Source organism: Poecilia formosa, unplaced genomic scaffold (genome assembly GCF_000485575.1).
Source record: "Poecilia formosa unplaced genomic scaffold, Poecilia_formosa-5.1.2 Scaffold619, whole genome shotgun sequence".
NCBI lineage: Eukaryota > Metazoa > Chordata > Actinopteri > Cyprinodontiformes > Poeciliidae > Poecilia > Poecilia formosa.
Genome location: NW_006800558.1, coordinates 149495 through 163032, shown reverse-complemented (window position 1 = coordinate 163032; position 13538 = coordinate 149495). Strand labels below are relative to the sequence as shown.

Sequence of the window (13538 nt, the reverse complement as noted above, 5' to 3'; positions counted from 1 at the left end):
AGAGAGAGAGAGAGAGAGAGAGAGAGAGAGAGAGAGAGAGAGAGAGAGAGAGACCACCCGCGGAGGGTGAGAAGGGGATTATTATTTTTTTTTAAATCATGTGAAGCATAATTACTCTGACTGACTTTCACTGACACAGACTCTATAAGAAAGTTCTTGATTTGTCTTCAGTCTGGTTAATATTCATCATAAGGAGAAAGCAGGAGCCGCTGATCTTCAGGTTTTCCTTCCTTTGACTCAAACGTTGCGTTGACAACCAGATAAAGAACAAGTTTTACATTTACTGTGTTGGCAGCTCGTTACTAAATATGAATCAGTGCTAAAGAAAACGCGGCTTGACAGAAAATATAATTTTATCTCCAGCAAGTTGAGTTGTGAAAATTCAAACATTTAAATTTCTAAAGTTAAAATCTATTTTTTTATGTTAGTCGATTTTCTAGCATTTACTTTTTATGAGCCAGATGGAAGAAAATTAAAAATTCACATTGTTATTGTATCTTACCTTGTGCTAGTTTCTTGTTGAACTTGGCTAGTTGTTATTCTTTAGTCTATATTTAGTCGTTAGTCTGTATTATCTTATCCTAGCTTGGCATAATTTATTTAAGCATGGTTTAGTTTGCTTTACCTTATTGTACTTTACCTTATCTTGGCTTGGTGTAACTTATTTTATCTTCTTTTATTTTAGCGCCGCTTATTTTAGCTTGGTTTGGCTTAGCTTAGCCTATCCTAGCTTAGCTGAACTGAATGTAGCTTAGTTTAGTTTATCTTAGCATGAAGCCAGAAACAATGAATAAAAACAGACTATTTTTCAAATGTCTCTAAATGATTTTAAGAAAACCACAGAAATATTCTGTTAGCTTAAACTTTAGCGCACAGCAGGCAATGAAAAGAACGATTTGTCTCTTATCCTGTTTCTTTTAAAAGGAGATCTTTTTTTACTGGAACTTGATACCTTAAATTAAATATGAAAACTTCTTGGGCATAAACAATGTGTTGCCTTCACTTTGCTTTCCCTCCAGATCAGTGAACAGATGTGCAGAATCTTTGAAATCCTTCCTGGGATTTAGTTTTGAAAGATGAACACAAACTGTTTGCTGTTTGCCCTGCAGCGCCGCCGTCGAGTCGGATCCAGAATAAAACCCCAGCTGGTGAAGCTTTGGAGAGCTGAGAGGAGAGGAGCCGACTGAGCGCGCTCAGCAGCAGATGGTGACACTGCAGCAGCACTTCTCCAGGTACTACAGCATGCTAACACAGCATGCTAACGCAGCATGCTAACGCAGCATGCTAACACAGCATGCTAACGCAACATGCTAACGCAGCATGCTAACGCAGCATGCTAACGCAGCATGCTAACGCAGCATGCTAACGCAACATGCTAACACAGCATGCTAACGCAGCATGCTAACACAACATGCTAACGGAGCATGCTAACGCAGCATGCTAACGCAGCATGCTAACGCAGCATGCTAACGCAGCATGCTAATGCAGCATGCTAACGTAACATGCTAACGCAACATGCTAACACAGCATGCTAATGTAACATGCTAACACAAGTTCATAGCACACCATGCTAACACAGGATGCTAACACTTAATATATGCGTTTTATGCTTATACATTCTTAATTTATGCGTTGGTATTGAATAAAATCCTGAAATTTACATTAACTGAAGGAATTTTAAGGGATCTGATTAGCAAAGATAAAAAGTGTAAAATAGGTGAAAATGTTGATCACACGTCAGAGAAAATGTGTTTATTTGGTAAATAAAAACTCAGTTATTAATTGAATAGTAATGGGCTCCGGCCCTGTCTTTGTTTCTGTTGCAGTAGGGAAATGGGTTAGAGCGCCACTGCAAGGGAACTGGACATTCATTCATTCATTCATTTATTCATTCATTCATTTATTCCTGCTCCTGAAGAGTGAATCACGCTGAGCAAAGCCTGAAGATAAATGTCGCAGACCTGGAATAATGAAATTAGGACAAAACAGAGAGATCTCAGCTGGAGAGGCAGGTGGCGCTCTACTAGTCTCCAGGCCATCAGTTCTGTTCTGTAGTATCAATAAATCCTTATACACACTGTAACTGACAGCAACATGTGGGGGAGGGGCGGCGTTTCATTACAGCTTACAGGTTTTAGAATCAAAATAAAGTTTAAATTTTAGTGGTTTTAAAACAAAGACTTTATCATATAAATATTTCCACTGGAGGATAATTTAGCTCTTGTCGGCACACTTGTACTAATTTGCTAACATGCTAATAGCAAAGCTATTTTATGTTGAACTTTGCTCATTTGCTAACTGTGAAAATGTTTAGTGCACTTAGCTTCCCCCAATTAATTCAAAAGTGCAAAATGTTTTTGTTTGTTTTGAAAACTTTCAGTTGAATGAAGTTTGACATGTAGGTTGAATTTCTGGTTATCAACTGTTAAGAATCCTTCATGCAGTCAGATGTTTATGTTCATGCTCTTATTTTGACGTCTGTTTATGCAGCAGTTCTGTTTCCTCTTCGCTTTTTTCCCCTCAATAAAGAAACAAACAGGGACCAAATAAAACACAGTAAACATAAATACAATATCTAAAGGAATGATGGAAGATGTCAATTATTATGTCATAATGAAGTTGGTGCTCGAGGGTTTTAGTCTTTCGAGGGCAGATAGAACTTGAATTGATGCTAGCGTTAGCATTAGTTAATGCTAAAGCCAGAGCTTTAGCATTAACCAGAGCTTTAGCATTAGTTGTTGTAGCATTTTAGCGTTACTGTAGCTAATGTTAAGGTACTAACTACTAGTTAGTTCCTGTAGCTAACCAGTGCTTTGGGTTAGCCCCCAATTTAGTGCTGCCACTGAGTTTTAGCTTTGTTTTTCTGCAGTTATGCTCATGTGGGAACTTCTTTATTGTTCCTAAAGTCAACATGGGTAATAACATGTTTCTGAAAGAGTTAATTAAATAGTTTTTATGGTGTTTTCTCTCTGGAGTTTAAACTTTGTTGGTTGGAAACAAAATGCTCCCAGTGGGAATCGAACCTTCAGCTCCTGGCTGTTTGTGGCCTTTGAGCAACATGTGATGGCGTCTACTGCAGCGCTGCTGCGTGAACAGAGTTCAGCTTTTCCTTCTCCGCCGTTTGATGAGGTTTGTTTCCGGTCAGCGGTGCGTCTCAGTCTGGTTTAATTGCTGCTCCGCTCGCATCCAAACGTGGAGAAAAGCTGCTTCAAGCCGCAGAGTGAAATGTCAGTGGCAGTGACATTTAGAGGAAACGGTCAGTGCTGCTGATGCGAGCTGGAAACCCGAGGTGAGTCACACAGCGGCTGGAGGAAAACACTGAGATCACCAGCAGGGCTCAGGCTGCCAAAGCAGCAACAGTTTCTAATCACTCAGGAGTGAAATGAAAAGAAGAAGCAGATTTCAGATTTACAATAAAGTCCAAAATAAACGCTGCTTCACATGGATCAGACTGCTTTTATGATCTAATAATTATCATTTGAAGCCATTGTTTACGCCCAGATTTCCTGTCTGGCTTCCTCTGCTGCTGAATTATGACAGATCAGTGACAGAAAGGTTAAAAGCTATCAGATATGATTAGGTTCAGAGGCTCAGGTCGGATCTTTTTGACGGTGAAAAGATCAGAATCAGACTGACGTGAAAACGTCTGATTGTTTGGGATTTTCCTGCTGGTGAGCATCACATTTATGTTAGTGCAGGGTGTCCAAACTTTCTGCTCCTGGCACCAAAACCGGCAGATTTGAACTGATGGCAGGTCTCAAAACTCATTTAATTAAAAATGGAAAAATGAATTTATTTTGATTTAACAAGAATTATGAAATCTGTGAATCATTAATGATAAAAAAACATAAAACAGGCTTCAGACTGCTGGATTATTTATAGGAAAACAGGAAATGTACATGTTTTTGGGTCGTGTTTTTTCTACCATTGTTGACTTGGGGTCAGGGGCCGAACAAAATCATTTCAAGGGCCCCCAAATGGACCCCAGACCGCAGTTTGGACACACTGCCTTAGTCTGTCTGGGTTTCTGGTTCGTTAAAAACATTTCTGTCTAAACAAATCCTACCGGTGGTTTATTTACAGCCGTGTAGGTGCGAAGATGTTCTGAGGTTAATTTATTGCCATGGCGAAGTTGTGGATGTTATGAAGTCATGAGGTGTGAAGATGTTCTGCTAAACGGGATCAGCTTCCTGTTCTCTCAGGAATTATCTAATTATCAGACAGATTTCTGCGTCCGGTGGCCGAAAACGTCACACGGTTCTCCTCAATGTCTGACTCCTCAGAAACCGTCGCGCATCTTTAGCTTCTGTAGCTTCATTAGCTTCTCTAGCATCTTTAGCTTCTGTAGCTTCATTAGCTTCTGTAACTTCTCTAGCATCTTTAGCTTCTGTAGCTTCTCTAGCATCCTTAGTTTCTGTAGCTTCTCTAGCATCTTTCGCTTTTGTAGCTTCTCTAGCATCTTTAGCTTCTGTAGCTTCATTAGCTTCTCTAACATCTTTAGCTTCTGTAGCTTCATTAGCTTCTGTAACTTCTCTAGCATCTTTAGCTTCTGTAGCTTCATTAGCTTATCTAGCATCTTTAGCTTCTCTTGCATCTTTAGCTTCTGTAGCTTCATTAACTTCTCTAGCATCTTTAGCTTCTCTAGCATCTTTAGCTTCTGTAGCATTTTCATCTAGGTATTAGCTCAGTTAACACATATTGTGGTATTTCTTTCTGCGTTTTGACTAAACAAAACAGAAAAGCACATAAACTGTAACATAAATGCATAAAACATTTTGTTTGAAAACAAAAAAAAAATCAACTTTAATAACAAAATCTAGTTTTTTCTGCAACATTTGGTTCCCTTGAGCTATTTCCAGGTGTAATAACTTTAATGGTTAAAATGTAAATCCAGTGATTAACTTGGTCTACTTTAATTCCTGTTTATTAAATTTAATTTCCTGCCAACACAAAGTCAAGTTTTATTTTTCACTGGTTTCAATCTGCAGAAGCTTTGATTAGCTCTGCATGTCTGACTCGCCTCCTGCTGGACATCCCTGGTGAACTTCCACTGGTTGGCCAGTAGGAGGCGGTGCGCCGAGCACCACAGAGTCTTAATGCATTCAGTTTGACGAGCTGATTCCCCCGCGACTGTAGTGAAAAAATTCATAATTCACCTGATGACGTTTATAATTACTGTAATAAACCCACTGTAATCTGTGTGTGTGTGTGTGTGTGTGTGTGTTTCCGCAGCATGGAGCAGACGGTGCGGTCCCTGCTCCAGAACCAGGACTCTCTGGACGGACCCAAAGTGGATCCTCTGGACCTGATGAAGGCCTACAAGGTTCAGCTGCTAAATAATTTTATTTTAATTCTGGAACATTTTAATTATAAAGACCGGAGAGAAAGATGAAAGCTGATGATGAATCCAACCTGCCAGGCTTTGATGTTGCTCATTAGTAATGTGGGCGGGGCCAATATGTGCATATCTTTAAAACTAACAAACACCAAACAAGCCAACGAGCCGCATCGTTAGTGGATCTGAGGTTTGTCTCCATCGTTCCTGTTTTCTGTGATAAACTGCAGAATCTGAATGTCAGGAAGAAAACATGAACTTTAAGGTGATTTCAACAAAAAACTCCTGAAAGGGACAGTTCAGCTCTGTAGAAAAGGGGTGCTGTGGAGTAGTCATGAGCAGTTAGTGTCTTCCAGCCAGAGAGGAATAAATCTCATCTCTGTGGAGTTTTTATGCATGTTATTATAGATGAACCAATTAGAGATTTTGTGGCTAATTTTCAGTCACAACTTTTGTAAAATCTGTTGATTCTAAACAAATTAGATTTCTCTTTCAGTTCTACAGATACCAACAAAATACATTATTTTTGAAAAAAAAAAAGTTACCAGAAAGATATTTACAGTGAAATAAACAAGTTATTTTCTTTAAAACAGCCTTTATGTGACAGAGCTGCAACTCTGACAATCTAAAAACATTGAAGTCTAAATGTTTACGCCAGGCCTGGAGGTGATGTCACACTGTGTGAGAGCTCAAACAGCTCTGCACTTACACAGAATCAGCTGTTTCAAAATAAAGACAAACCAGTTTTTACAAAGTTCTTGAATCATCTAATGGTGGCCGTTAGCATGATTAGCATCCCTAGCTGTAAGCATCAGTCTCTGTGTGTTTCCTTTTGAGCTAGTGGCTCTTTTATGAACCTTTCTTTACATGGGTGGATGGGGAGCTTGGGGGATCTTTGGTCAGGATGAGGGGAACATTGTTGCCAATTTAGCGAATTTGACGCAACATTTAGCGACTTTTCAAAACATAAGCTAACAATTTTGAGAAAATCCAACTAGCGACAAATTAGCAACATTTTTCAAAAATACAACAAATCCAGCGACTTTTCTTCAGAATGGCAGCTAGCGTTGCATCCTTTGCCTTTTCTCTGCTTCCTGCGCAGGACAAGCTGCTGGAGGAGATGTGGAAGCAGCAGGACAGTCTGGACGGCCCCGCTGCCATCGCCGCCGAGGCGCCGCCATCCCTGCAGGCCGCCGCCACCGCCGACAATCCTCTGCTGGAACGCCTTCGAGCGCTGGAGGTAAGCCGGGTTTGAATGACCTTTAGTCTTTCACAGACTGATGGGCAGCTCATTTCTGATCATTTTCTCTGGGTGTACTTAGTTAGAGGGTGCACTTTCTTTTTCTCATGGCAGTAAAACAATAAATTGTGAATAATGAAGTAAGTGAGAGATGTAGGGTTTGATCAGACGATCTGGTCGTCCAGCCTGAAGGTTTCCTCAGGATTAGCCGGTTTATTAATCTGAACGTTGGAGTAAAGCGGTTCTTCTTCTTCGTCTGTTTTATTTCCTGCTGCCTGTGGCCGCCTCCAGATTTATGGGGGTAATCATTTTTGGAGAAAAGTCGCCTCCAGACTCTTTGAAACGGTTTCTGCCCCAGTCCGGGAAATTGAATTTCACCTTCTGCCGGATTGTCACGGAGTTTGATCCCTGAAATTTACAGCATCACCAGTTAGGAGAAACATTTCTGCTGAGATGAATCCAGGGAACGCTGCTGCAGGCCAGAGCTTGGCTTTCAGACCATCTGCTGATTTAGCTTTTATTTCCTCGCTCAGCGTCGTTTTGGACTGGGTGGCCTGTATTTACTGGTTTAGGTTTTATTTTAGGAGCGTTGGGTGGACTGGATTATCTGGACTTTTTCTGCTAACGGTTCTGATTCGTCTCTGCAGGCGGAGAACTCGGCGCTGTCCGTGGAAAACGACAACCAGAGGAAGCAGTACGAACGCTGCTTGGACGAGGTCAGTGATTTGGTGTTCGGGGTCAGAGGTCACTATGAGAACCAGGCTGACTTTTACAGTGTGACATAAACCATGAAAACGGGAACAGTTTAATCCAACTCCAGTCTGCCTAGTCAAAGTCCGGTCTGGTTGGTGAGGTGTGGATGCTGGTCGACCTCTGACCTCTGGTCCTCCAAACCTCGGTCTGGGTTCGGTTGAAATTAACTCTGGTTCAGTTTGAATGTGAACGCCAAGTGGGCCGGAGACCTCTCCAAAAACAGGAAGTGGACTACAGTGCAGGGCATTCTGGGTAAATCCAACCAAATCTAACATGTTAGCCTAGCACTAGCATAGTGTCAGAGCCACACTAAGAACTTTGTTTATAATTATGAGGATAAAGTCATAATTTACCTCAAGAAAGTCACAAAAGTAAGAGTAAATAGTTATTTTAATGAGATAAAAGCTTGGACAGAGTCAGTTGAAGGTGTCGCCGCCCTGCAGGCCTGTCGCTTTGTGAAATGCTGCCTGTGTGAATTTTCCAAACTGAACAGAAATCTGAGATAATTTCTGTAGAATCAGACATGAGAGGAAATCCTGCTGGATCAGACATTCTCTCTGCTTTCGCTCTGGAAATATTAATGAACTGATTTTAATTAGAGCAAGAGGAAAACACTATGCAGGGTTCAGAGAATTTTTTTTTTAGACGTGGTGCTGAGGGTAAAGTTTGGAGTCACTGGAGGCAGCCGCTGCTTGTTTACCTCCAGGTCGACGCTGTGATGCAACATCCTGTCAGTTTGAGCTCACCGCTCCTCATTATTTCTGTTTTCCAAGCCGAGCTGCAGCTCAGATCTGCGCTAACCTCCCTGTGCTCCCCCAGGTGGCCAACCAGGTGGTGCAGGCGCTGCTCACGCAAAAGGTTGGTTCCTGCCGCACTCAGAGGAAAGAGCCCAAACACTTTGAGTCAGCTGGGCTGAAACTGATGGTAGAGACGCAGAAACCTCCATGAACAGAGCTTAGCTTAGCTTAGCATAGAGTAACGTAGCTTAGTATAGCTTTGCTTATCTTAGCATAGCTTTTTACAGATTAAACATTTTAGAGGCTAGTTTTGATGTGGTGAAAACTAAGTGGTGAATTTTGTGTTTGTTGTGTCTTCAGGACCTGAAGGAGGAGTGTGTGAAGCTGCGGACCCGCGTGTTCGACCTGGAGCAGCAGAACCGGATCCTGAGCGTTCTGTTTCAGCAACGGGTCAGAACCTCCACTGCTCCCGTCTCGCAGGTAGGAAATCACCGTGTTTGGATTTTACTCCCACATTTCTCCAGGTTATGCTGGCAGCTTAGTTTTGTTAAAACACATTTTTCAAATATAAACTAGAAAAATTAGCATTTTCCTGGGAAGATCCAGTGTGAAAGAATTTGAATCTTTTTGGTAAAATTTGCTGAATTATTTGAAATGAACTATACAGTCATACATTGATGAATCTGAACAGGAAGAACGATGATTTTAGCTCATTTAGAGCTACGAGAGCAGCGTACATACAATTAGCTAACATCTTTAGTGATATGCTAGTGGTTCCTGCCATGTTTTGTAACATTAAATCCCTCCATCTACTGTGATAACAGCGATGTATGAGATCAAATCACATAAAAAGCTAACGTCAGCTGAAACTGTCAGTAGCATGACGGCATCCAGTAGGTTTTTAAAGAAAACGCTAATTTTAGCTAAAATGCTACTGCTAGCCCTCATGCTATCACAAACATGTTGACTAACATTGATTTAGTAAATCCAGTAGCTTTTTATCAAATGAAGTTAAAATACCAACCTTAGCTAAAATAGTGCCCTGATACTATCACTAGCATGTTGACCAGGTACATCAATTAGTGTAATATGCTAATAGCGGTGTATCAACTATAACTACATGAAAAGCTAATTTTTGGTATAAATTCTAACATTAGCTGGAGGGCTGTCACTGGGATGTTGACAATGTTCTCCATGGAGTATCGGAGCTCGAGGTTTCAAGCTAGAAGTCTCTAAGATGCTAATATAAACAGGTTGGCTAAAGCTAGCATGTTGGCTAACATTAATTCATTACTTTTAGCTCAAAATAAGCTAAGAAGCTAATGATGCTGTTTAGCACTTCTCAATTTGAACAAGAGAGGAAGAAAGAGGAGAAATGAAAGGAGGATGGATGGATGGAGGATGGAGGATGGGTGGATGGATGGAGGGGGATTGAGGGGGATGGATGGATGGAGGATGGATGGAGGATGGATGGAGGATGGATGGATGGAGGATGGATGGATGGATGGATGAATGGATGGATGGAGGATGGATGGATGGATGGATGGATGGATGGATGGAGGATGGATGGATGGAGCGTTTTCTCTCCACCTGTTCTCTCAGTCCTCTGCCTTCCTGGTTGTTCCGACTCTCCTTCTCTCCGGCTCTGGATCAGTCTCTGCTGCCTCCATGTTGGATAGGCCCGTTAGAACGCAGCAGATAACGGAGAGAGAATTATGGATGAACCAGTGAAATGGAAAATGTGTTTCTGACTGGAGATACGCTTGTTAGCTTCCCTAATCACTCTGACAGCGCCTGTTCCCGAAAGGCTGGCTGACTCCGAGTGAGAGCGGAGCGACTCGCCGGGAAGGAAAGACGACTCCAGAGCTGCTGTCTTTGTTCGGCCTGCTTGTTTGCCGTCTTTGGCTTTTTGTTTAAAGATTGTGCGGAGAAGCTGAGGGAGACGAAGAGAACAAACACAGCTGCTCCACTCTGCTTCTCCTCCCAGCAGAAAGGGATCCGTAGAAATGTTGTTGTAGAAGCTTCACGCTGAGCTCTCTGGTGTGAAATCCTGGCAGAAAACCCAGGCTGCTGATGGATCTTTTTCTCAAGTAGACTTTTCCTTCCACTAAACTTCCCATTGGTAAGCTTTAAACTGACCTTGTGGACTCACTGCTGGACATCCGTCAGGTCAGACCGGGGGTTCCCAAAGTGGGGGTCGGGGACCCGAGGCAGCCCCTCTGGAGTTATTCTACTAAATAATGACAACTGGCTGAACTGCTCTGCAGGGAGGGAATATTTATACAGTTTCATGTTAGATATCTGTTTCATAGAAATCTGTTTTCAGTCAAAAACAAAAACATGTTTTATTGCTCCAGGTTGCTTAGTAAAAGCAGTCTGAGGGTGTGAATATTTTTTATAGGCACTGGATGTTAGGAGTTAAGAGGAAGAGCAGCTTTAGGAGCAAACGTGTCCTTCCTCCTCCTCCTCCTCTTCCTCTAAAGACTCTGTGAAGTTGGGGTGAACAGGGCCGGATCTAGAAGGATGTGGCCTTGGGCTGGTCCACCCAGGTGTTTGGCAGCTGAATGGTTGCCATGGAGATTGAAGGATTTCTCAAACCTGAAAATCAAAAATCAAATCAAATTTTATTATTTTATCATTATAGCACATTCCAGCAGCAAGGCATTTCAAAGTGCTTTACATCATTAAACAGTCATGCGACATTGAATCAACAACCTGAAACATTACATTTCCTGCCGAGTCGAAGTTCTTGAAATCGGCAGGAAAAAACACAAAAACAGGGAGGAGGACTCCAAACCCGTTTTCTCCGTCGCGCTTGAACCCGGATTGGGATTCAAATCCCAAATGTTGTTTAAGTTCCATAAGCAGCTTTTAGTCTGGATTTAAAGGCTCTCAGTGTTTCAGCTGTTTTACGGTTTTCTGGAAGTTTGTTCTATGTGGTGCATAGAAACTCAATGCTGCTTCTCTTCGTTTGGTTCTGGTTCTGGATGCAGAGCAGAACCAGAACCAGAACCTGAGGGTCTGGAAGGTTGGTACAACAATAACAGATCTTTAATGTATTGTGTTGCTAAACCGTTCAGTGATTTATAAACTAACAACAGGAATTTACAGTCTGTTCTCTGAGCTACAGCTGTAGGACTGTAGATCTGGTGTTATGTCTCCGTCTTCCTGGTTTTAGTCAGAACAGCAGCAGCAGCTTCTGGATCAGCTGCAGCTGGAGGATCGATTTGGTGGTCAGACCTGTGAAGACGCTGCTGCAGGAATCAATGCGACTGAAGATAAACGCATGGATGAGTTTCTCTGATCTGAGACATCAGTCCTCTGATCCTGGAGATTCTTCAGGTGATAGAAGGCCGACTTTGTGACTGTCTTAATGTGGCTCTGAAGGTTCAGGTCAGAGGTCAGAGGTCATCACTGCTCCCACGTTTCGTGCTGATCGCTGGTTTTAGTTGTAATAACTGAAGCTATGCATTAACTCTAGATCTATGACTCTAGATCTATTACTCTAGATCTAGAGTTATAGATCTATAACTCTAGATCTATAACTCTAGATCTGTAACTAGATCTGTAACTCTAGATCTATAACTCTAGTTCTAGAGTTATAGATCTGTAACTCCAGAACTATAACTCTAGATCTGTAGTTCTAGTTCGCTCCTCTTTAGGTCCAAAGATAATAACTTCAGTTTTGTTTCTGTTCAGCTGGACAAAGTTTTGTCTCATCCTTACATTTATCTGTTCAGTGACTGGATGGGGTCAAAGGTCACCTGGTGACATCATGATGTAGAGCTGTGTATCATAGTTATGGTAGCTAATATTATTTCCTGTTATAACCTGAGCCAGTGGGAGCATGTAGATATTGAATAGGAGGGTCCTAGGATTGAACCTTGGGGTTCCCCACGTGACCTTTGACCTCTCTGATGAGAAGTTTCTGATTGAAACAAAGAAATCCCTGTTCTTTATGTAAGATTCAAACCAGCTGAGTTCTGGACCGGAGAGTCTGACCCGACTCTCCAGTCGATTCAGTAAAATGTCGTGGTCAACACTGAGGTCCAACAGAATCAGAACCAGAACCAGTGCTGTGGTTCTCCCACAGTCCGTATTCATATGGATGTCATTGAACACTTTGACTAGGCCAGTCTCCGTGCTGTGGTAACCATGGAAACCAGACTGAAAGGAGTCAAAGCGGCTGGTTATCGTTAGGAAGTTATTTAACTGTTGAAGCTTTTTCAATAACTTTGCTGATGAATCAGAGGTCAGAGGTCAGAGGTCGGCCTGTAGTTCTGCAGTAGTGATTTTATCAGTGGTTTGATTGCTGCTGATGAGAGTGATGAGTTTACTGAAAGAATCAAAGCAAAACTCCGTGATGGAGAGATTGAGAGTGGATTTTAAATGATGCCGGCCCTTTAAATACAACTCGCCTGATGTTTTATATGGAGTGAAATGTTTGCAATATTTTATTGAGTTTAATGAAAATATTCATGTGGATAAATAAGAGAAGCTCAGTCTGTAGCTTATGTCCAGTAAATCTGGACTAAATGATGGCGGCCATTAGCAGACAGACATCACCCAGCAGGTTCCCAGGTAAACCATCAGCTGTTTAAATCTGTTCTTAATGCTCCTTAATGCTGCTGAGCCGGAGCCGCTGCTCATTTACACATTAAGAGAAAACACTGCGCTTCCTTCCTGGGGAATATTTCAAAAGCTTTTACTGAAAACTGGGAGATGAAGCAAAACCTCAAACAGAGATTCGTTAAAAGCCGAATGAAACCGGCGGTAATAACAGCCTGATGTTCCCTTCTAACAGTGATTAATAAGAATAACTGCAGCACATCGAATGATGAAGATGGTTCTCTGCTGCAGGCTGAAAACGTGAAATCCAGCCGGTAAAACGGCTCAGCTGCTCTGACTTTCAGCTCCGACTGAAGGTTTCCTTAAACTGTTTGGCTTTTGTCAAATCTCCGATAGCGTCGCTGCACCGACTGTAATTAGTTCCCAGATTAATCTGCGGCGGCGCGGCATAAAGCCAAGTAGTCAAATAATAGGTGAATATCAGCGAAAGCACTGAATGGCTGCAGTCCCCAGATCCCCCATGCAATTATTTCCTATTCACATTAATTATTGCTAACAGATGACTCTAATGACTTTGAGAGGAAGCTGACCATGACAGCTTTCCAAACGATCAATGCTGCTTCAAATGGGGTCACAACACTTGACTTGGAAACGCTGCATGTTTAACAGACCTGTGGACCAGGTGCCAGCAGACACTCCGCTTCCTGGTATACACAAAACATGAGACAGAAAATCCATTTAAATCCATAAAAATTACTTTTTTCCTAATGATTTCACCTTTTGCTAAAAACCATGGTGGTGTAGCATGTTAGCATTAGCTTGTGCTAAAAACCATGGTGGTGTAGCATGTTAGCATTAGCTTGTGCTAAAAACCATGGTGGTGTAGCATGTCAGCATTAGCTTG

At 41.9% G+C, this 13538-nt stretch overlaps 1 protein-coding gene across 6 annotated transcripts in view; it reads left to right on the top strand.

The window, feature by feature from the left end:
- Positions 1 to 13538, top strand: part of LOC103130272 (nck-associated protein 5) — a 30052-nt gene that overhangs the window by 6900 nt on the left and 9614 nt on the right. For all 6 annotated transcript variants that reach the window (XM_016665783.1, XM_016665780.1, XM_016665781.1 and 3 more), the window contains 6 exons: positions 1110 to 1232; positions 5233 to 5323; positions 6438 to 6575; positions 7223 to 7291; positions 8148 to 8186; positions 8426 to 8545. In XM_016665783.1, the coding sequence (XP_016521269.1) occupies positions 1204 to 1232; positions 5233 to 5323; positions 6438 to 6575; positions 7223 to 7291; positions 8148 to 8186; positions 8426 to 8545 (486 nt within the window). In that variant the 5' untranslated portion in view covers positions 1110 to 1203. The remainder of the gene's footprint in view (positions 1 to 1109; positions 1233 to 5232; positions 5324 to 6437; positions 6576 to 7222; positions 7292 to 8147; positions 8187 to 8425; positions 8546 to 13538) is intronic.